Source organism: Coccidioides posadasii, chromosome 1 (assembly GCF_018416015.2).
Source record: "Coccidioides posadasii str. Silveira chromosome 1, complete sequence".
In the NCBI taxonomy this organism is placed as follows: domain Eukaryota; kingdom Fungi; phylum Ascomycota; class Eurotiomycetes; order Onygenales; family Onygenaceae; genus Coccidioides; species Coccidioides posadasii.
The window spans coordinates 5,315,571-5,336,068 of record NC_089407.1 but is presented as its reverse complement, the minus strand read 5'-3'; the positions used below and the strand labels follow the sequence as shown (position 1 = coordinate 5,336,068).

The window sequence follows — 20,498 nt, the reverse complement described above, 5'->3', positions numbered from 1 at the left end:
AGCTTCGAGGGCATAGCAGATTTCTACTCCGACGCTAAGGGTTATATGCATGGGCTTATTTGTAATTCGTAGATTCTTCTTTGGAGCACAGGAGTCCGATGCAATGCGGCGTATCCCTTTTTACCCCCACAAATGTCTACGCCACAGAAAAGAAAAGTCAGCATCACTAGGGCCACTTTTCGGTGTCGAGAATACTTCTTAAACGTTGCACTTCTGCGTCACGATGAAGGTTTAACTACGATTGAGTGTTTATGGGTAGGAACGGGTGGATCATTTGACCTACTGGAGTGGACATGGCTCTTTGTCTCATAATAACTTGAGAAGTGGACGTTAAAAAGGTTACACGAGAGAATTCCCCCTTTTTTCTTTGTTTTCTTTTTATTTTTTTGGTGGAGAAGGCAAAGAAGTTGGATGTCTCAAGTGTAGGGAGCAAATTGGCAAGTATTGGCTTATGAGTAACCCTTCAAAAGAGACTAGAAAGGTATCATCTGGTGAAGGATTTGTGATATTATCCTTAGCAGAGCTGATAACAAGCACGTTGACGCTTGATTCTGGCTACAGGTGCTCATGGTGTTAGGTGTATAAAAACAGAATACCTTTAATTGCGGAAAGTAAAAGCAGATGTACAGGCACTCGCATATAGAAGATCTGCAAAATGTATTTAAAGCCAATTTAAAAGCCCTTGGAAGAGAGAAACTAACAACACCAGTAATAAGAAAAGCAAAACTAAAGGAAATAAAAAGGAGCTAAGGTATCCATAAGCGAAAAAGCAATGCGCCGGTCAAGACGTATACTGGAAAACGAAGGATCCAGGGGAATGCTCAGGTACAAAAGTAGAGTTGCAAACCCTGGGGAGAGGAAAAGAATTGAAAAGCAAAATGTAAACGCCATTCCCGTGTAGACATGACCATATCCATATGATTTAACAGGACGGAATAATCTTGAAAGCAGGTGTATGACAAAGGAAAATAAAAGCGTAGACGAAATAGTCAAGATAAATAGCCACCTAGGCCAACCGTGAAAACCCAAACCGTAGCTAAATGGATATCTCTCGATGCTTGATCGGAGTGGCGGAAAAGAATTGAGTGAAGCATTGACAATAATAACCAGCTCCCACTTGTTGCTTTCGATCGAATTCCTTCGAGTGATAACCCATATAATATTGACAAAAGAAAACTTGCTCTTAAATATCAAGAATATCCGTGCTTGGTGTAACGAAGACCCTAGCCTAAAGGTCAATTAGGCTACCACCCTGCTGAGGTTGTCGGGCACCAAAAGGATTGTTGTTCGGCTGCCCAAATCCCACTTGTTGCGGGGCTCCAGTGAAATTCTGATTTAGGAACGGATTGTTGCCAGTCTGCGCAGCGCGAATTCTTTCCAAGCCTGATCCAGCCGAATTAACAAACACTCCCGGAGTCGTGTGTTGGGCAGGTATACGAAGGTCGCCAACATTGCCGAATGTATCTTGGCCGTCACCAGTGGCAAGGATAGCGTTGAGGCGAGCACGTTGCGGATCTTCTGGTTTCGGTGGATTAAGCTGCTGAGGTGCTTGATAGTTAATGATGGGATTGTTAAAGGGCGCTTGGGTGGCGGTTCTCTGCTCAGCAAGGGTATTGAGCGACGGGGGTCCGGTTTTCTGTGGTTGCAGCTGCATCTGAGCTTGGGCACGAGTGAAAGAGGACGCAAATGGGTTGTTGGATCCTGTAGGGGCTGGTTTCAATGCGTCAAGAGGTTGTGGCTGATTGTTTTGAGCCCACGGGTTATGGCTTCCCGGGTGAAGGAAGTCATTCTGTTGCGGCGGCGCCGGCGGCTGCTGCTGCTGGCCCCAGATATCATTACCGTAGGGATTACTATTATTAAATGCTGTCGGTTGAGGTTGAATGGTAGGCTGCGGTTGGAGGAAACCGGTTTGCTGTGGAAATTGTGATTGATCGAAAGTGTTCGGCTGGGTTTGGAACCCATTAGCGAATCCGTTAGCGTAGCCAGTTGGTTGAGATTGGAATCCTGTAGGCTGTGAATACTGATTGTTCAAAAAGCCGGTGGTCATTGGCAGTTGGGCGTCGACAGGGTTTCCAAACCAATCCACCGCTCCCTGCTGCTGGTAACCTTGGTTGTAGCCTGTAGGTTGAGGTTGCGCGGCTGGAGTGGCATCATCAAAGAGAGAAGCAGCGTTGCTTTCTTCAAGCTCACGCCTGCGAAGCTCCTCTTCTTCCTTGCTCAGTTTGATAGCCTTGGCGAGCTCGTCGTCTTCTTCTTCCAAGCGCGCATTCCTTTCCCTTCGCTTTTTGTCCTCTTCTGCCTCATGTTTGGATGCCTCGATGGCAAGACGATACTCAATATCCTCTTCATCTGCATTTCGCTGTTGGCGCTCGCGTCTACGGGGAGGTCGGTATCCCATGTCACTGCCTCCGGCGATGCCGTGCATGGCGTCATCAGGGCCGCTAACGCGGGATTTCCAAAGTTTTCTATCCGAACGCTCACTACGTAGACGGTCTTCATCGAGAAGTAAGGCAGTGAGTTCTTTCGCAGCGACTCGAACTAGAATCATAATAAGCAGTTAGGACGGGCTTCCATACGGTGATAAAATGTTAACCGACCATTTTGGCCAACGTCACGACCATCCTCGTCAATGTACTGGAACTCGCGTAAAGTTTTGATAATATAGACATTTTTCCTTGCCCATGTGACGACAAGTTCTGAGCCTTCATGGAGACAATAATCCAAGACCTTTAGCGACTTGAGGACATGACGCCAATTTTTCCCCTTATCATTCAGTCTCTTATCCAACATATCCATAATCTCATAGAAATCGGTAGGACTATCATCGTGTAAGTTAATATTCACCAATGGTCGCATTTAAGGCTTAGTGCGTACTTATTGTACGTGAGGGCCGCGATCTCACTCATCTCCGTGCCAGTTGGGCCCCAGGGGTCATTACTCGTGGCTAAGGGAAGAGACACAGTTAACATTCAGATCCAGGCAGAAAATGTAGGTATCACTATACCATTTCGGACTTTCACCTGCACCGAAGAGTACCCCTTCGTCACATTCTTCACACTCCTAACAACTTTGGACATATTGGCGACCGGGGTAGTTTACTCTTCTCGGTAGCTCGGAGCACCACAACAGGGAAGTTGAAAAAAAGGAAAAAAAGAGGATAGGGTGATGCTTCTGTGAGTTTACGTTCTCAGTTTTCAATCCTGAAACGGTTTCCGATGGTTTGAGTGCAGCACGATATCGGCGACTCGGAGAGTAGTGCGATTGAGGTGGCGGAGTGAAGTTGGAACCAGTCGAACTCACTATTAGCAGACCGATGATGTTGTAATAGTGCCGATGCGCGTGCCGAGTACGGAGGATCCCGCTTCAGAGCTAGTATCATTTACTTAAGTAATGGCTGATGGGAGCATGTGTGTCTCAATGGCTCACTGGTTCCCAGTCCCTATGATGATAAGGGTTGATGCCAAGAAGCGGACGTCCCTCAAATTAGATTTCAGTTGGCAGCCGAAGGATGTGCGGGGAAACAGGGGGCCTTGAATACTAAGAAAGAGCGGCTAGCTGCAGTTGCAAGAACTTAGTCTGCAGTGTTGCAAGGTCGTTTCAGTGAACTTGTTGGGGAGGTCGTGATGTCGACAGTCACTGGGAAAAAGGGTTGATGATGACGGTGATGAGGCAAGTCCCCGAAATAATATGGATTGATGTGGCTTATTAACTAACTAACTAAATTGGCCTGATTAGCTGACTAATTGGTGGCGGGTGTAGCAAACCCTAGCCACACTCAAAACGTTGGCAACACCGCCCTGTTTCGCCGCTTCTGCTCGGCCTCCATGCGTTGGCAGCTGGCTTGAAATGGTTTCAGCCGTCTCAACGCTTAGTTCTCCCATGCCAAGGACTGAGTCATCGCTGCAGAGGACCTGGAGTGGCCGCCGAAGTCGCCTCTATATCTCAAAACGTCCAAGCCGAAATGAGCAAACTGCAAAACAGCAGTCGATTCTTAGACAGAAGAGTGATTTGCAGCTTCTTTCTCCAGCTCCAGATACACCTCCTCTGCTCCTTTGATGCATTGGATGTTCGCTCCTAGCTTATTCAACGTTTCCACGTACTCGTCGTAAGGGTCGGAATCGAATACAATCCCTCCTCCTGCTTGTAGATATGCAACGTTGTCTTTCATGACCATGGTTCGGAGAGCGATGCACATGTCCATCGTACCGTCGACTATCTTTTGTCCGTCCACAGAGCTGTTGTTGTATCCGAAGTAACCGACCGCGCCGGCGTATATGTGGCGCTTTTCGCCCTCCATTTCCGCAATTAACTCCATGGCTCTGACCTTTGGAGCACCGCTGACAGTGCCGGCAGGGAATATAGAGCGGAAGGCATCGAAGCGTGTTTTACCCTCACGCAAGATCCCTGACACTTGCGACACCAGATGCTGGACATGTGAGAATCTCTCGACGACCATGAGGCGGTCCACTTGCGTTGTGACCGGATCACAGACTCTGTTCACGTCGTTCCGGGCCAAGTCTACCAACATAACATGCTCTGCGCGATCTTTCAAGCTTCCCTTAAGCTCGGCTGCTAATCTTGCATCCTCTTCGGGGGTTTTCCCTCTCTTCACAGTACCTGCGATCGGATGAGTAATAATCCGTCTTCCTTCATCCTTCACGAGCAGTTCGGGGCTGGCACCGACGATCTGAAAATCGCCACAGTCAATATAAAAAAGATATGGGGACGGGTTCACCGTGCGTAAATGCCGATATAGATTGAAGGGATGTAGCGTAGTAGGTCGAGAAAGTCGTTGGGATGGCACAGCCTGAAAGATATCCCCTTTAACAATATGTTCCTTCATTCGCTTCACATGGTTTTCGTATCCTTCCTGTCCAATGTTCGACGTATATACCTGATCGCGTTTGATCGGAGGTTGGGGCGGAAGCGGCACATTGGGATCCAATAATGTCTTAATAGTTGATCGCATGGTCCCCTCTGCGGCTTGATATGCTGCTTCCAACTCTGTCTCATTTTCGGGGACAGGCATGTAGGTTATCACCTTCACAACCTGGAAGAAATGATCGAAGGCAATAATGGTGTCATACAGCATAAATAAAGACTCCGGTATTCCGAGAATATCTTTCATAGGCCGAGCTGTTTTCGGCTCGAAGTATCTCACGCAGTCATATCCAACGTATCCAATCACCCCTCCAGACATTGGCGGAAGCTGCATGCCAGGAATTGTAGCAACCCGGAAGTGCGAGAGTTCCTCCTCGAGAAGGGGCAGCGGATCGCAGGCGGGCCCATGGCCGGGCCCAGTAGTGAGGATTTTCTTGGGATCTAACGGGCACATCTAAGTCATTATCGACATTATATATGAATCATATGTAAACGTACCGGCTCCTACAAAACTATATCTCCCAATTGTCTCCGTGGTCGCAGCACTCTCGTACAAAAAGGAACGTTTCGATCTTCCACAACGGGTGAGTTAATTAGCACTACCATTTTAACACTTCGTATCTTTTCAACGTGGTCATAGGAGACTACAAGCCTACTTTGCTGCGATCTTTAGATACGCCAATGTAGGAGTGAGCAGATCAGCGCGTATCGAAGCAGTTATTGGGACGATATTTGGCGCGTGCGGTGCACCCGTGGACTGGGAAAGCACATCCCGGACTGCTTCGAGTGTAGGCTGTATTGTGGCCTATATAATCAAGTCTTATTAGCAAATATTTACTGCCTATATAGTAAGTCATTGACCCATCTCGTTTCGCTCGCAGAGCACATACCCTTGGAGCCATGGCAAATGCGGGGAAGCGGGAGTGTTGAAATCAGATGAAAATTATATCAATGCAAATTAACACAATATGTATGGAGTGGTTACCGAATCTATGGAATGAGGATCTAATTAACAATAACTCAGGAAAGGGAGAGGATATGAATAACCGTTGGTTCCACACGGAACAGTTACACAGAACCTCGCCATCCGAAATGTTTGTCACATCTCGCCAAAGTCTAGCTAGCCACCAACCATCAGATAAGCCCAACGCCAAAACCTAAACCCACAATTTGCAGGGCGGCTGGCGATAAAATATACACCTAGTACGGAACGGAGTACTTCATATTACATGTATGGAGTCATTTTAAGCCTTCCTTTCTGCACTAAGCATTAAAGTGCACAATGTAAGCTTGTATTTTTTACATAACTATGAGTGAATGTGGCAGAAACAGTTCACCCTTGATATGTTGTCTCTTGGGGAAAGTTGTACTCCGTACAATATGTACAGTTCAAACAGGCATGAGAATTATCTCTGACTGTCTATCCAAATTTAGGTATCCTGGGGGCCTAGACGGAGCTGGGCGGAACTCACGCACCCATCAGACATGAAACATCCACAACGCCCTATTCGCCATGTTTGGGTAACCATCCTGGGTCTGCTCCAGCTCGACTCCGTTGACCATAAGCATAATTCAAGGCGTAAGCAACGCACCAAAAGAAAATACAGAAATCCACCAGAGAACCCCTCATGTACACCTAATCCGCGAGAAGCGAGGTATGATACAATGGTCTTCAGCTGAAAGGCAAGGAAAATAGAAAGGGCCTTCAGAGCTAAGACGATGGGCACACATTACAGTTGATCGATATCCGAAGAAATAATCATCATCGCTGAAGATTTATAATTGCAACCTGTCACAAATTAGCAAACCCGTGTTTACGTGGTTTATACACATTATTTAACATACCTTTTCGCCAAAACCCAAAGCAAGCTTTTTACCATCAGTATCCCACGACAACGGTCGATCCATCATAGAGACGCTGGAAGGGTCGAGTTCTATCGACTTGTCGTGATTGGCCTCGTCATTCGACTTATCCAAGTATCCGTCCCATGCCGCCATAGGTGTACCACCACGGTCAGCATTCCAGATGGTGAGATTGTTGTAACTAGCAGCCGCAATAGCGTAGCCATCTGGGGAGAAACTGACCGCCAAAGCAGGCGTTACAGCTCCTAAGAAAAGTCGATACTGGCAGTATATTTCTTTTGAGTCGAGATCCACATTCCAGAGTTTGACAGTGTCATCCATAGAAGAGGTGGCCAATATTAAAGGCGAGTTCTTCAGAGACTCGGAAGGATTGGGTCGAGGACGAATTTCAAGTCCTGTGATGTCTCCATGGTGTGCGAATTTCACGTGTATGTCATGGGTAGGAATCCAGATATGCGATGTCGAAGTCGATGCAGCTACAGCGACGGGCTTTTCAGCAATAGAGACTGCCTTGAGTAATGTCCACGACTCTGGCTCTTCCCCGGAATCAAACGTTTTCGACAGCTGGATGTTCCCGTCTATATCACATTGGTAGACAGATCCATCTCCGCAGGCATATATATGATCATTTGTACACCACGCAACATCGTATACCGGCCCATCGATCGCTTGTGGCCTGACAAAAGAATCCGGTCGCGATTCCTGATTCCACAAGAAAAGTTCTGATCTCTGACCGTCAGATGCTACAATGGCGATTTGAGAGCCCTTCCCAGACCAACGTAGCCCCGAAATTAATCTTGGGGATTCCGGGAGCACATCTAAGGCGTTTCCATGGTTATCGTATATTGTAATAGATCCAATGAAATTATCATATGTGGCGACAGCGAGCATATTCCCGGTGGAATCCCAATCTATGGCTGTCACGCATGAGCCAGCTATCAACGTGGTATGAGTAGGAAATGTCGGGGATCTTTGTCCTGATAGCTTCCATAGACCGCAAAACGTATCACCAGCTGCTGCGAACACAAGCGGATCGTGAGGCCGCCAAGCAGCGCGCATCATGTGACTTTCTCCCGAAACATCGACCAAGGTAGTGTCCGGACCTAGATCTGCAGCTTTGACCGGCGATATCTGCACACCCACGCTCTGTCCCGTTGTTAATGTAAATACGGGCGTTTGAGGTTCCTGCTCCTGCATCTCAATCATTCCAACATCTCCATCCGCGTCAACCACGCCCTCGGTAGGCGCCAAAGATGGAAGAGGAGCTGGCGACGGTTCACCGGCTTGTTGGTGCTTGTCAAGCTCCATGGCCGCGTCATCCACCTTGATGGGTAATCCCTCAGGCTCGCTAGCTTCGGCGCCTTTCTTGGCGATTGGCTGAATATTTGCTTTGGGGGACTGCCCATTAATTTCGCCATCAGGTTTGGGAGCAGCGTGAACAAAGGCCTCGGACGCAGGCTCTGGTTTTCTCGCTATTTCTGCATCTTTGGCTTTGACTGAGTCTCCAATACCGACTATAATACTGGGATGGGCGGTGCTGGGACCAAAAAATGAAACATCAGAAACGGAAATGGGGTTCCCATTCTAAAACCATCTGGTTAGTAATAGTAAGTTAATAAAGAGGAGATTTCCTGCGTAAATACCTGGTCTAGAGATTTTTCGATATCATAATACTGAAGTCCTTTCTGAATTAGAGTCACTAAGGCATGAGTTTTAATGTACGGAGCGAAGGGTAGCCTTTGAGGATCAGAGTTCCATGCGCGCTGCAGCATAACTGCCGCTTCCCCATGGCCTGCAAGGTGTATCAGTTAATTAGATTAAAATTCTACTACCAGTGGTAGTCTATGTTTGAACGAACCTGATTCTTGTAGATACCTAGTGGCTAGAAGTTAGCTTATCCGTAATTTTATCAATGGTAAGTATGATACTTGCCTCCAAATCAAATAGTTGACATGGTGAGAAGTTAGGGCGCAAGGAGCCATGGCTACATAGGAAGTCGCTGCCGTCTGCAGCGATATTCGAGAGATAATATCGAATATAACATATCACGTCCTCCTTGCAAATGTGGAGATTCGATCGAGGTCACTACTCGAGAATGCTAGGACCACACGGCGCATGAAAAGGGAAAAATGGTACTGTGATAGAAATCGGAATGTCGGCAAATGATATCTCAGTAGAAATAATCAGGTGGCGTAGCAGAATGAGGAGAGCAAGCTCAGGCAGATGTGATGAGGTGGAAGATGTTGTTATGGCAAGATAAAAAGTTCTGAAAAAAGGGAGAAGATTAAAGGGCCACAATAGTACATGAATTAGATTATTGTCATAGAACAGGAGAGCAAGGAAGGGTGAGATTTGACTGATTGTTCAGGACGGTGGATACCAGAACGCGGCTTGGTTCTAGCCCCAAGAGACAGAGGGTGAGATGCTGAGATGCTGGGATGTCTCTATTCACCAAGAATCCCTGTCTACTTAGCTAGTGAGCACCATAGCACGGGTCCTGTTGGTGGTATAGGAGATCCTCCTGTTCTCTCTCTTCAGTCTTCTCGTCAGCTTCTTTCTTCTCAGACAGCTGTTTCGTTTTTGAGGGTTGGAGGGATTCGGCGTGGAGGATGAATCTTAGGTAATCACCAAAGCTTGGCCAGAACTTTGAGACGGTCTTGGCAATTGTGGGTGGCGCATTCCCGCTGCACATCCAATCAAATCCAGGGGTTGCAGGCGCACTAATGGCCAGGCTGCTGAGATGGGGGCAGCAGAACCATCGCGAACAATAAGCCGGAAGCCCTGTACAGTTTATCTCTCAAGAAGTTCCGAGGCGCCAAGACCACACGCGTGCAGGGAGGAAACACACAGACCCTGCTGCCAAACATTCAAGCTACACAGCGGAACCTGAGACCTTATGCTAGAATTCCAGAAAGCGCTCGAGGAAAATTCAGCGGCCAGTTTGATGTCCCTTGTTCCTGCTATAGTTGAGCGCACAAAAATGCTCAGTATCGCAAGCTCTCCTCAGGAGTACATTGCCCAGATTAACCTCGAGATGACGAATGAACTTCATGATGAACTGAAAAATGACGAGAGATAGATTTCCTCTCAGTTTTCCCGAAAACTCTGCACGCTGGATTCGAATAGTAACTAGTTTAAAACCTCGTGCTGACAAGGAGGATACTCTAGGGTTCACCCGTCGAGTCGTCATCAGGGGGCAACGATGACCTTGTCATTAAAGTGAATACACAAGAAAATGAGGACTATACCGTGTACACGGGTCTTGAAAAGCGGGTGCCCGATACCTCAACACCTGGGGCACATGGCATGATTCAACTTGGGCCATTTCCTGCTATATTTATATCGTATCTACATTGAGCGCGAAATATGGCCAAATCTTTGCGCATGAAGAGAAATTGTCAATCCAATGCCAACTAGATAATATTTTCCGCAAGTTGAGGACTCTCCGGCAGGTAGACGGCAACGCACTTGGAGGCGTGGGTGGAGACGGACCAAAGGAATATTGACCCTCCGAGCATCCCCAGAAGACTGTCATCGCCACAGTACAGGAGTTTGACTCCTTAGGGTGTTCCATTCCTCATCACGGCAGCCGCGCATATATCAAGCTTCTCCGTTCTTTTTTAGCTGACGAAACCGCCGGCTCTGTGTCCACTCACGGCGACTTCAAGAGGACCAACATTGTGGTTGCTCGGAATTGTCACTAGGGTTATCTACAAAGACGAAAGCGGTTTCTAACCGGAATATTCTGAACCCACAGCGCTGACAGGGAATCTAAATCTTGTGAACGAAGATGACTGGTATCTCTATCTCCCCGTAATCATTTCTCCATCGAAACAGACTTTGGGATACCCATCTAAAAAGACTCCTAGTCTATCGAAATTATGGCCGAATCGTGGGTCAAAGCAGCATACAAGAGCGAATAGCGAATGGATCTCTTTAGAACTCTGCTCGTAAATATCTTTTATGTCAGTCATACAGCATCTCCGAAGGATGAACTGTACGTCGTAACGTACACACAATCCGGGATCTAAGCGTGCTTTGCCTACCGCCTTAAGCAACCGGACCTTTGTCAGTTGTTGATGCTAATTAGTGGTTCTCTCGGCAGATGTTATATTTACGTTACCCTCCTTGCCATCAATTAGCACAAATTGACTTGGGCCGGATCTCTGTCGCCTGAATGCTATTCTCGGCCCAACTCTCCAAAGCCAACCCGCAGAGGGAACCTGGAAAGATATTTGAGAGGCCGAAACTCTTCACTCATCCTTTTTCCCCACAGTTCCACAAAAACGCTAACGATGACAACTAGTGTGGTCGCCGCAAATATAGTCCAGAAGGCAGACCGATAGCCTTTCATCACCAGCTCCTTATGGCTAAGATTGATATCCGAGTGCTCCGTGACAGATGCAGCAATTGCAGCAGTCGCCGCTAGGCCAAGTGAATTGCCGAACTGAGAAACGCCATTGAAAACACCACCGGCAAGGGATTGGATGTCAGCTGGGAAGGAGTCTGAGATGACGAGATTGGAAAGGGTGAATAGCACTAGATTTAGGGAGCGTTATGCCACCTGGCTTGAGTGGGAAAGGGAGAACCATACTATCGGGGTTAACCGGTGAGAATAATAAAGCCCAAAATGGAGCAAGCCAATAGTCCTCGTCGATGTCGACAGTTGCCATAAGTACCGGGGCAATCATGGTTATCAAGGCTGAAATTACACCCAGCGTCCGAAGTTCAACTCGTGCGACAAAGTATGCTGTAACTATATTTACAAGCACGCCCATGATGACATTGGGCAGGAATCTGATTGAGCTCTGCAGGGCAGAAAGCTCTTGGATCGTTTGAAAGCTAGGCAAATACAGCTTCTTGTCAATTACTCGATGCACAAGCACGCGGATTTGGTAAGATGTTGGGATATCTCACTTACTATAGAGTGGTGAAATATTCAATGGCATTAAGAGATGCCCAACACAGGAAGACAGAAATGCAAATGGAAGTGAACGAAGAATTCCTCCAAAAGCTTGTTGTGGATAAGTGCTGGCCTTCCATTCTTGACTTGATAATACATCCAGCATGGGAATGCAACCAGTAAGACACCTGACACCACAAGAAGCACAATATTCTGGATATCACCTATGCGCCGGTAAGATGAGGTTGTCATTGCCAGAACATAAAGCAGCAGGCCAAGAGCAATGCTAATGATAAGCACACCAAGCCAATCAACATCCTCAATGAGCCGACGTGTCAATTTCTTGTTTGAATGGTGATGCACTGATGGTAATGACTACAGAGATGCCATAGAAAGGCAAAATTTGATGATTACCATCATATTATATGCCCATCTCCACCCAATTGTGTCTGTGAAGATACCACCAAGAACTAGTCCAAGTGCATAGCCAAGCGGCTGGCCCATCCCGTTCATAGCAAAAGCAACATTCCGCCATGTACCCTTTGGGAAGGTATTCGCGATCAGACTAACAGCTGTTGGTAGACACATAGAAATAGCAACACCAAGGCAAGTCCGGAAGAGAATGACCTGAAGACCTGTTCTTGCAGCACTCACTGCCACAGTGAATGCAACAAAAAGAGAGCTCCCAGTGACCCACATGAGCTTTGGCCCAATAATGTCTGCAACTGCGCCAAACATGAGAAGCAGGCACCCAGCTGCAAGGGAGTAGACAGCAGCAGGCCGGAGGATCAGACCTTCAGATATGCTAACATGTTTTGCAATTCGCGGGAGGGCGGCAATGAGGATACCAGAACCCATGACATTCAGGAAACTGATCCCGGCAAGAGTGATTATGACTGTCACGGCTTTGGCTTTGGATATCTGAAGCGTCTGAGCGGTTGATGGAGGCGATTCTGTGGTTCCAGATGGCTGGTCGGATCTGGGGATAGCGGCGCGTTCATTTTGCACGTCACTGACTCGGCGCCCTTTGTGTGTCGCTGGTTCGACTGGCACAGATGACAGCGATCGAAGTTCAACGGTGGACACGCTTGATCCGTCCGAAGGGTGTTGGCTAGCGTTCCCATGTTGCAGAGAGAGATAGGTGCATGGTTCCTTGACAAGTTAAAAAGGGTAGCCATAGAGAGAAAATTTAAGTATAATGGAACCTGGCGCCCACTGCCATTGTTCCACTATCGGGGAAAAAAAGGTGTTAAAGAATGTCACACAAGCACATTGGAAGTCAAGAAGACGGTGAACGAAGGACCCTGAGTCATCACCGACAATATGGTATGCGTTGAGTTCGTATCCACGGATCCTCGAAATTGAAAGGCATTTGAGCCCTCGACAGGAATGTAACTCATCTCCAGCCAACCACGTTTAAGTATTTTCCAATATTTTCTCCCTCGTTGTTCGAAATCGAGAGATATAAATGAAGATGATTCCCCGGTAGGTGGAAGAGGAGCTTGATAAGCTCGAGAGACGTGCCGTTGTCCAAAGTTCTGCGGGCTTTGGAGGTCCTCGGAAAAGTTGGAGCTCGCTTGGTTTGTTACTTAGTTAGACGAGCTCCTCCACCTTCAATAAATGCGCCCAGGACAAGCTTTGTCGAGACAGTTGTCAAAGCACCATTTCTTCGACGGACCCAGGATCGGAAGACCTTGCCTACAGACTCAGACACCCGTCCTCGACGTGGAGACCGCATTGCTTCTATCAGGGTGCAAGCCACAAATTAAGCTTAATCAAGATGCAGGGTGATCTTCACTTTTAAGCGGGAGGATTTGATGATGGAACGGCATCCTCTGTCCTACAGACTGTAAATTAGCCCGTCCCCTCCCACGTGTGCGATGAAAGACAGAATGAAGAGGCCATTCAACAAATATCATACACCAAGCAGGGATGTACGGAGCAAGTACTCTCTAGTAAGCAGAGTATTATCAATTCCCCCATCCGAAATTCCGGCGAAGCCTTCATATTTGGGAGTCATGAGGACCTCATCTCAGTCGTGAAAAGAAGAAACTACGGAGTACCGTCTGCATGAAGTAACAATAGGTATCCAGCAATCAGAAAAGACCAGCACCGTTCAGACTCAAAGTCCCAACCTCAAACGCCAGCGAGAATGCCTTTCAATGGGGCACTCTACGATGTTCCTGGTAGTTTGCCATCAAACCCAGCACAAGAATCGAGCCAAAGTCCCTATTTTAAATAACAGTCGGACGCAGCTCTCTCGGCGGAAAGTTACGCAGAAACCGGCAAGAGTACGGCTTTGACTGGTCATACATAAAGAGTACCATACTTGAAGGTCAGTATCAGTATCCATCCACATGTATCGAGTTAGGATTGATAAGTGACAGCCGGTGGTTCATCGGCCATAGGGCCGTAAAACGCGTTTGACAAGAAGTGCAGTGTTCTCCTACCGCTGTTTTCTTTATTTTGGCAATAGAGAAGCCGAGGCTCTTGTGAAACGTCAATCGTTGCTAAGAATGCAAGGCTGCATTGGCATCGCGACTTGTTCAGGGACTCGAGCGCCAATAAAAGGGCATCCTCCCTCGTTACCATACTCCATAAATAGGTTGTTGCAAGACTTTGAAAAAGAGTGGAAATACGAAAAAGAAAAAAAGGTTAGCATTGATGACTTCGAATCCAGCCCTCTCGAGTTGGGTGTGAACTTCAGACCTCTCAATCAGAAGGTTGACTTCAAATCTTGGGAGGCACATGCGGCTAAAGGCTACATTTAGCGACCAAGCCAGGCTCACCGAGCCAATTTTTGGGTTGTGATGGGGCGATCGGACAAAGTTTATAACTAACACGGCGAATAGCGCCGTTGGTCTGGGGGCCATGTCAATGCTTTTCCCTCTATTAGCGTCCACAAGTTACGCTCAGATCCAATCACAAACGGCTGGAGCTTCCGTTCTCCCACTCCTCACTCTCCATACTCCAGGACATCGGGGGGTTTCGAAATCTAATCGTCTATTGAATACTACCGCTGCCGTGTGAAGCGGGCCCTTCCCTGTCGAAATTAGGTACCCTGCATTTCGGGGTGGCGCAGGGGATAACGGGCGAACTTGTCTCGACGCTATCAAGCATGCGAACCAAGCACTGCCCGTCGCGCTCCGTTGAACGCCATTTCAGCACCGCAGGGGATTTCCAGCATGGGGCTTCTGTGTGCTGGTTCGAAGTCGCTCGAAGGAGGTCTGAAAAGCACACTCTCAACACCAAGTCAAAGAAAGTGCTCCAATTGCTACGGCTTCTTGTCCAAGCTGCCAATGAACAGATGTTTTCATATTGTCACAGATCTATGTCGATCGTGACTGCGCCAGGGATCCTTAACGGTGGCCCAGCCTTGTCGTGGGGAAATATGCGAGGTACGCCCGGCGTGCCCGATACCGATCCAACGGATCAATGGTAGGATGAAACCCAAAGCCTTCACCAGACTCACTTGGCTTCCGCCTGTACGAGTACGATGCCCGCACTCTAGAGTTTTCCCCTAGAAATGTATCCTACCCCCTTGATATTCCGGTCAATCATATATTTTCAGCCAATTCCCCTTGAAAGTGGATTGCGTTTGGGCTGTTCGTGTTACGGATTGCCTTTCTTTCACTTTAATTCTGTGGAAGAGCTGTCAAAACGTTCGAGAATGAAGACCGCTCCGTTCTCGCTTGTCGTTTGCTTGGCACCGCTACATGCTATAGCGGTGGCCTCTTCCTTCAAACCTTCCGTCCGTGAATTGGACAGTCTGGCATTCCCGCCAGCGAGGCAGTTGTATCCTGCAGTCAACCCAACTGCCTTGATACAGCGTAACTCTGAATTACGGTTGCTGAAGAGAGAAACTAGCTTCGACTATGTTGAAGACTCAGGCCCTTTAGCTGCTCGTTCCGATAGCACGGTCTTCACCACCACTCTAAATGTCAAGGGGAAAAGGCCCATTTTGTCCTTAGAGGATCTGGAGTCAGATATTCGACAGATCAGATGCTTCCCTTCAAAAATCGAGCTAGAGTTCCTATCAGCGGGGCGGCTGGATGAAGTCAGCAAAGAATTATCAGCCGCAGGAATATTTATAGTTGTTACTTCTCATTCTGAGTGTAATAATGAAGACGAAAGAGCCCCCCATATGTAAGTGCACTACGAATTTGACACTCAATCAGTCTTGCTAACTAGCGAGGTCAATTCAGGGTCATAGAGGTGGGAATTGAAAGACAGGAGAAGCGTATCACATTATGGAAAACCAATACGGATTGGAAGGAGGTTTTCACTTCGACGGAAGTTCAGTTCGCTCGACAGCCTTCGAATCAAGTTTCCAGAAGGTCGCATCAGAACCTAAAGCGCCAGGACGAGCCCTCGCGCATTCATACTATGTCTTTCCCGTCCGCCCCGACTTCTTCGGATCTCCCTCCCAATACGTCAGATGAGCTAGATATGAGACTTAATGACCGGGTCATATTGCCGCCAGAGACACCGGTTACGGGGCTTTTCGTGTAAGTACCTAAAGGCGCTTACGGGTTGAAATTTGTGGGATTAACAATCCGCCTACAGCCCTGAGGGAGTCACCTTAAAATGCAAAAGGTGCACTCTGCAAGGAAACGCGGAACTCTCTCAAGGATCTTTTCGGCTTGAGGAAATTGACGGCCCTGAGGACGTAATTCCGGCGGCGGTGGATTTCTTCCGAGAAGGTTCGATTGAACTGGACGTGAATGGTCTCTCTTCACACATTGAGTTGGCCGTTGTCCTTGAAAATGAAGAACCCATTGAGTTCTCGATTCCCTTGCCTACAATCCCACTCTCGCCATTTGCGGTACGTAGTGCTATATTATGGCGCGCATCATCCATTTACGGATGTTTGACAGCTGACGTGCGTCTTTTCTACTTCACCAATAGATTCCCGGCCTTGTGACATTTGGTGTGTTTGTCAGACCTCAGATCACAGCGTCGCTGCAGTTTGATAAGGATATTGAGTTTTCTTATGGGTTCAACGCTTCAGTATGCTAAAAACGTAATCTTGGTTATTGCCCCTGAAGTCACTACTCACATCAAGGACAGGTGCCGGATGATTCGAAATTCACACTCAATATTGGCAATCTCGGAAATTCTACTGTCACTGGCTTGTAGGCTTAGCAGTTCGCTATGATATTGCTAAAAATAACCAATGCTGACGGATCTTAACAGCCCGAATACAACCTTCCAGGCTTTGCCATTCCAATCTGAGGAGGATATTGATAGTATCTCCTTTTCCCTTGCATTTAACCCTGAGATTCTGCTTGGAGTGCACTCTCTAGTTGGCTCTACGACTGGCGGCATCGGAATGTTCTTTAATCTCCCTGAGATTGCCGTCAATGCCTCCAAGATGAATAACGTAGACCGAAATTGCAACCCAAAGCGGCAGACCCACGAAGAGGATGAAGTTGTTGGAAACTTCACGAACATCATTCCCAGCGTGGAACTTAGCTTTGGCCCAATCGCAGAATTGGAAGTCAATCTTGGGTCCTTTGATCCCGCGTATGAAACACAAGTCGCGATTGCATCAGCGTCGTTCCCGCTACCCACTACATGTCTGGCGTATGATCAGGAGACTAAATCATACGGTGACCCGGTCAAAGTGGTGAGGGGTAGGAACTCTCAGGGTGCAGAGAATGCTGCTGGGAGGCTCAACACCAGCACAATGTCCACAAGTGTCATCCTCCCTGCTATGCTAGCATCTGTGGTGTTCGTTTTTGGAGTATTACTTTGACTTTAGGGAATATGCATGTCCGGTTTCAGTTCAGTTCACACTATGGAGAACCTCTGATGCATCAGATACGGGGAATATTTGACTAGTTATTCTCGCACAAAAATAATTAAAGTAATTGAGGGTACGTGAGAATGTTCTTGGGTCGCGTATTGGCCTCTTTGGGACTTTCTGCATGAGGCGGTGTCCGAGGCCTCGTTTCACATCTTCCTTTCACTATTTAGCGAATGGCAAATGCTCTGTCCGAGTGTGGGACCGCAGCCTCAGTACATAATTCAAGCGTAGCATTTCAAAGGCTCTGAATTTTGAGCTCTTGGGGATAGACAAGTCTGCACCCGGTGTGCTAGACAGCGTATATGAAAATGTTTGTTCAGCCGCTGGGCTGCGATCCTGGGTATGAGTGCAGTATGCAATGGTAATGGATTGATAGGGCCTTCTCTGCACTGCACTTCTTTTTCGATTTTCGAGAGTCGTAGCTCTTGCCCGGACAGGCATCAATCCATCAAGCATCGTTTTGTAGCAATCTACAACTTCTTGTGCAATGTCAGTTGTCAAAATCGTCCGGACGCGTTTTGTCATGACACCCCACCCGAATATTCCTAGAATCTATTCAACATCCTCACGCTATAATTCATGCCTTTGGTGTTCTAATTGCTGGGATAGCAATCACTTTCGTGTCTTGAATCTCTGTGTGGGTTGAGCAGCTTGCTGTACTGCGCAGTCCACGCAAGGCTCGATTTCAAAGGGGTTTGAGGTCGCCTGGTGACGATCCCGGGACTAATTGGTATTCCCGCACGCTGACAAACTCGTTGACTACTCCGTAGTGAGCTGGCTCATGGGTAAGTCTGTTTGTTAACAACCCTGTTGACCTCCGTGTTGGTGTCACTGTTTTGTTTATATTAAATTACTCTGTGCTCCATGTGGCCTGGCTGTTTACTCTGCTCATGGATTCAATTCCCGACCCCCCTCCCCAACATATCATGAAATAGGGGTTTTGAGAAGATCCCGGGACTTCGGAAAGGCATAATAGGTTCTAAAGCGCGAGCAAAGGCGGAAAGGTCACGAAAAGGCAACAATCTCTTCGTCTGGCTCGAGACAACAAACTGATAATTGGCTGATCCTCCTCTCGTCAAGTTTTCCTTATGAAGCACATAGACAGACATCCAGCACCATGTTCACTACACAATGAAACAGTGTTTTGCATTTGCACACAGAATGCTACCAACCAAAGAGATTGTCGATTTGATGTTGGGCACGCAATACACGCCGGGCGCTCCCGTGGTGGTCACGTGACCCTCTTCTTGCTTAACTGTTTGGAGGACATGAACTTTTGAGCTGCTCAGCAAAAAGATAGCTTTGTTAATCTAAAGCAATAATATTTTTTTTCTTGTGGGTGGTGATAGTGGTGGACGAAAGTCTCCACGCTTTGTTTTAGGCTCATCTGCTGCTGACCGTTAATTATGCCTCGAATAAACATTCCTCCCGTTACTCGGGCTTTCCTGACCGGAGTCTGTTCCCTTTCCCTTCTTTATGGCGTTGCTCGATGGCAGCAGTACGGTCCCGTTCAAGGTTCCGCCCCGATCGCATATCTCTCGCTTGTACCAGCCCGATTCCTATTATATCCGTGGACACTCTTATGCGCGACTTTCGTGGAACGAAACATTTTCACGGTGATCACGACCGGAGCGACAATATTCTATGGTGGAAAATACCTGGAGCGTGCCTGGGGTTCAATGGAATTTGGTAAATTTCTTCTCGTTATCGCCCTATTGTCGAATACGATCACGACCCTTCTTTATATTATTGTTGCTGCTATCGTGGGTAACTCGGCCATCGCGTAAGTTTGCACGGAGTGCTCTGCTTTCCTGCTTTGTTTGAATCCTGATTCTGACGGTTACGGCAGCGAAAAAGGAATATGCGGTGGAGTAGCGATCCAAGCTGGTTTCCTAGTTGCCTTCAAGCAGCTGGTCCCCGAACATACTGTCACTTTGCTTCAAGGAGTTGTCAAGATGCGCGTGAAGCATTTCCCTGCCATTTTCCTTGCGCTGAATGCCATCGGAGCGATGGTCTTGGGAATGGATACTACTTTCAATCTGAGCTGGCTTGGGTTTCTAATTGGCTGGAGTTATCTTCGGTTCTACAAGAGACAGCCAGACCTCTCCGGAACCTCTACACAAAGTCTCGGCATCAAAGGTGATGCTAGTGAGACATTTGCGTTTGCCTGTTTTTTCCCGGACGTGATCCAACCACCAATCACGTTTATTTCAGACAGAATATATTCGATTCTCGTAGCGCTTCGTGTATGCACGCCTTTCTCAGCGGAGGACATTGCCTCTGGGAACCAACAGGCCATTGCGCGAGGTGAAGCTGGTCTTCCGAGTCTTTTAAACCCGACTGGACGAGCAGATGTGCGGTCAATGGGTAAAAGAGAAGAGGCAGAGCGACGACGAGCCTTAGCACTTAAGGCTCTTGATCAAAGGCTCCAGGCAGCCAGTGCAAACAGAGCTCAACCGGCGACGAATGCTGCGGCATCTTGTCAGCCCCCACCTCAGTCGACCCCACAATCGATGGCTCCGGCTGTTGCTCCCGGTCAGAGTATGCTGGGTGAAACCAGCTACACTCCTGACCGCGCATGACGAACATATTCCAACATTTTTCTGCAATGTGAGCCTCTGATGATGTGTTAGGTAAAGATTTTAATGTCCTTTGACGCAAATGGGAAGAGATTTGTTATTGAGAAAATTTTCTCATGGCTTCTTCACATTTTAATTCTTTTTTTTTTTTTCCCTCCCCCTTCTACCTGTATTATGTTGTATCTTTTTCAGAGCAAATGTGATCATCTCGGAGTCTCTTTCCCGGTGCAAATTTTATATGGTGTCTGCGTCCTGCTTAAGGGATACCCTGTGTCATGAATTGTTTAAAGGTTGAAATGCAGTTGAATCACAATTTCTTAATGAGTTTATGTTCCAAATTATGTTAACACCTTATACGAGAACGGAGTCCTGATGTTGCACTAATCTATCTCAATCCTTTTAGTTGGAAATGCGGCATATACGGGCTTATCTTCACACCAAAATATATTCTACCTCCATTCAT

At 47.5% G+C, this 20,498-nt stretch overlaps 7 protein-coding genes across 7 annotated transcripts; 2 read left to right on the top strand and 5 right to left on the bottom strand.

Moving 5' to 3' along the window:
- Positions 1-770: 770 nt before the first annotated feature.
- On the bottom strand, positions 771-3,077 carry D8B26_001528 (uncharacterized protein; the record flags this gene model as incomplete). Its single annotated transcript, XM_003065521.2, has 4 exons — positions 771-2,538; positions 2,598-2,818; positions 2,875-2,944; positions 3,005-3,077. The coding sequence occupies 4 exons, from the start codon at positions 3,075-3,077 to the stop codon at positions 1,229-1,231; spliced, it is 1,674 nt and encodes a 557-aa protein (XP_003065567.1). The 3' UTR covers positions 771-1,228.
- A 598-nt stretch (positions 3,078-3,675) lies between these two features.
- TRP2 (anthranilate synthase component 1) lies at positions 3,676-5,783 on the bottom strand (the record flags this gene model as incomplete). The annotated part of the gene is made up of 4 exons (XM_003065520.2): positions 3,676-5,322; positions 5,380-5,453; positions 5,538-5,686; positions 5,772-5,783. The coding sequence occupies 4 exons, from the start codon at positions 5,781-5,783 to the stop codon at positions 3,992-3,994; spliced, it is 1,566 nt and encodes a 521-aa protein (XP_003065566.1). The 3' UTR covers positions 3,676-3,991.
- A 453-nt stretch (positions 5,784-6,236) lies between these two features.
- Positions 6,237-8,516, bottom strand: D8B26_001526 (uncharacterized protein; the record flags this gene model as incomplete). The annotated part of the gene is made up of 3 exons (XM_003065519.2): positions 6,237-6,670; positions 6,727-8,328; positions 8,388-8,516. 3 exons carry the CDS (start codon positions 8,514-8,516, stop codon positions 6,644-6,646), a joined length of 1,758 nt encoding a protein of 585 aa, XP_003065565.1. The 3' UTR covers positions 6,237-6,643.
- Positions 8,517-10,924: 2,408 nt separating this feature from the next.
- D8B26_001525 (uncharacterized protein) lies at positions 10,925-11,522 on the bottom strand (the record flags this gene model as incomplete). Its single annotated transcript, XM_066123562.1, has 2 exons — positions 10,925-11,250; positions 11,339-11,522. 2 exons carry the CDS (start codon positions 11,520-11,522, stop codon positions 10,925-10,927), a joined length of 510 nt encoding a protein of 169 aa, XP_065979636.1.
- A 500-nt stretch (positions 11,523-12,022) lies between these two features.
- On the bottom strand, positions 12,023-12,505 carry D8B26_001524 (uncharacterized protein; the record flags this gene model as incomplete). Its single annotated transcript, XM_066123561.1, has 1 exon — positions 12,023-12,505. The coding sequence occupies one exon, from the start codon at positions 12,503-12,505 to the stop codon at positions 12,023-12,025; it is 483 nt and encodes a 160-aa protein (XP_065979635.1).
- Positions 12,506-15,317: 2,812 nt separating this feature from the next.
- On the top strand, positions 15,318-17,405 carry D8B26_001523 (uncharacterized protein; the record flags this gene model as incomplete). The annotated part of the gene is made up of 6 exons (XM_003065517.1): positions 15,318-15,793; positions 15,853-16,155; positions 16,214-16,472; positions 16,556-16,657; positions 16,718-16,782; positions 16,844-17,405. 6 exons carry the CDS (start codon positions 15,318-15,320, stop codon positions 17,403-17,405), a joined length of 1,767 nt encoding a protein of 588 aa, XP_003065563.1.
- Positions 17,406-18,788: 1,383 nt separating this feature from the next.
- On the top strand, positions 18,789-20,344 carry D8B26_001522 (uncharacterized protein). The gene is made up of 2 exons (XM_003065516.2): positions 18,789-19,239; positions 19,306-20,344. Exons 1-2 carry the CDS (start codon positions 18,863-18,865, stop codon positions 20,036-20,038), a joined length of 1,110 nt encoding a protein of 369 aa, XP_003065562.1. The 5' UTR covers positions 18,789-18,862; the 3' UTR covers positions 20,039-20,344.
- Positions 20,345-20,498: the final 154 nt, after the last annotated feature.

Excerpts from the sequence above, each read along its gene's own strand:
- D8B26_001522 (XM_003065516.2), top strand. The coding sequence starts at position 18,863 with ATGCCTCGAATAAACATTCCTCCCGTTACTCGGGCTTTCCTGACCGGA. Across the intron at positions 19,240-19,305 it reads GTGGGTAACTCGGCCATCGC|CGAAAAAGGAATATGCGGTG; the intron begins GTAAGTTTGCAC and ends CGGTTACGGCAG.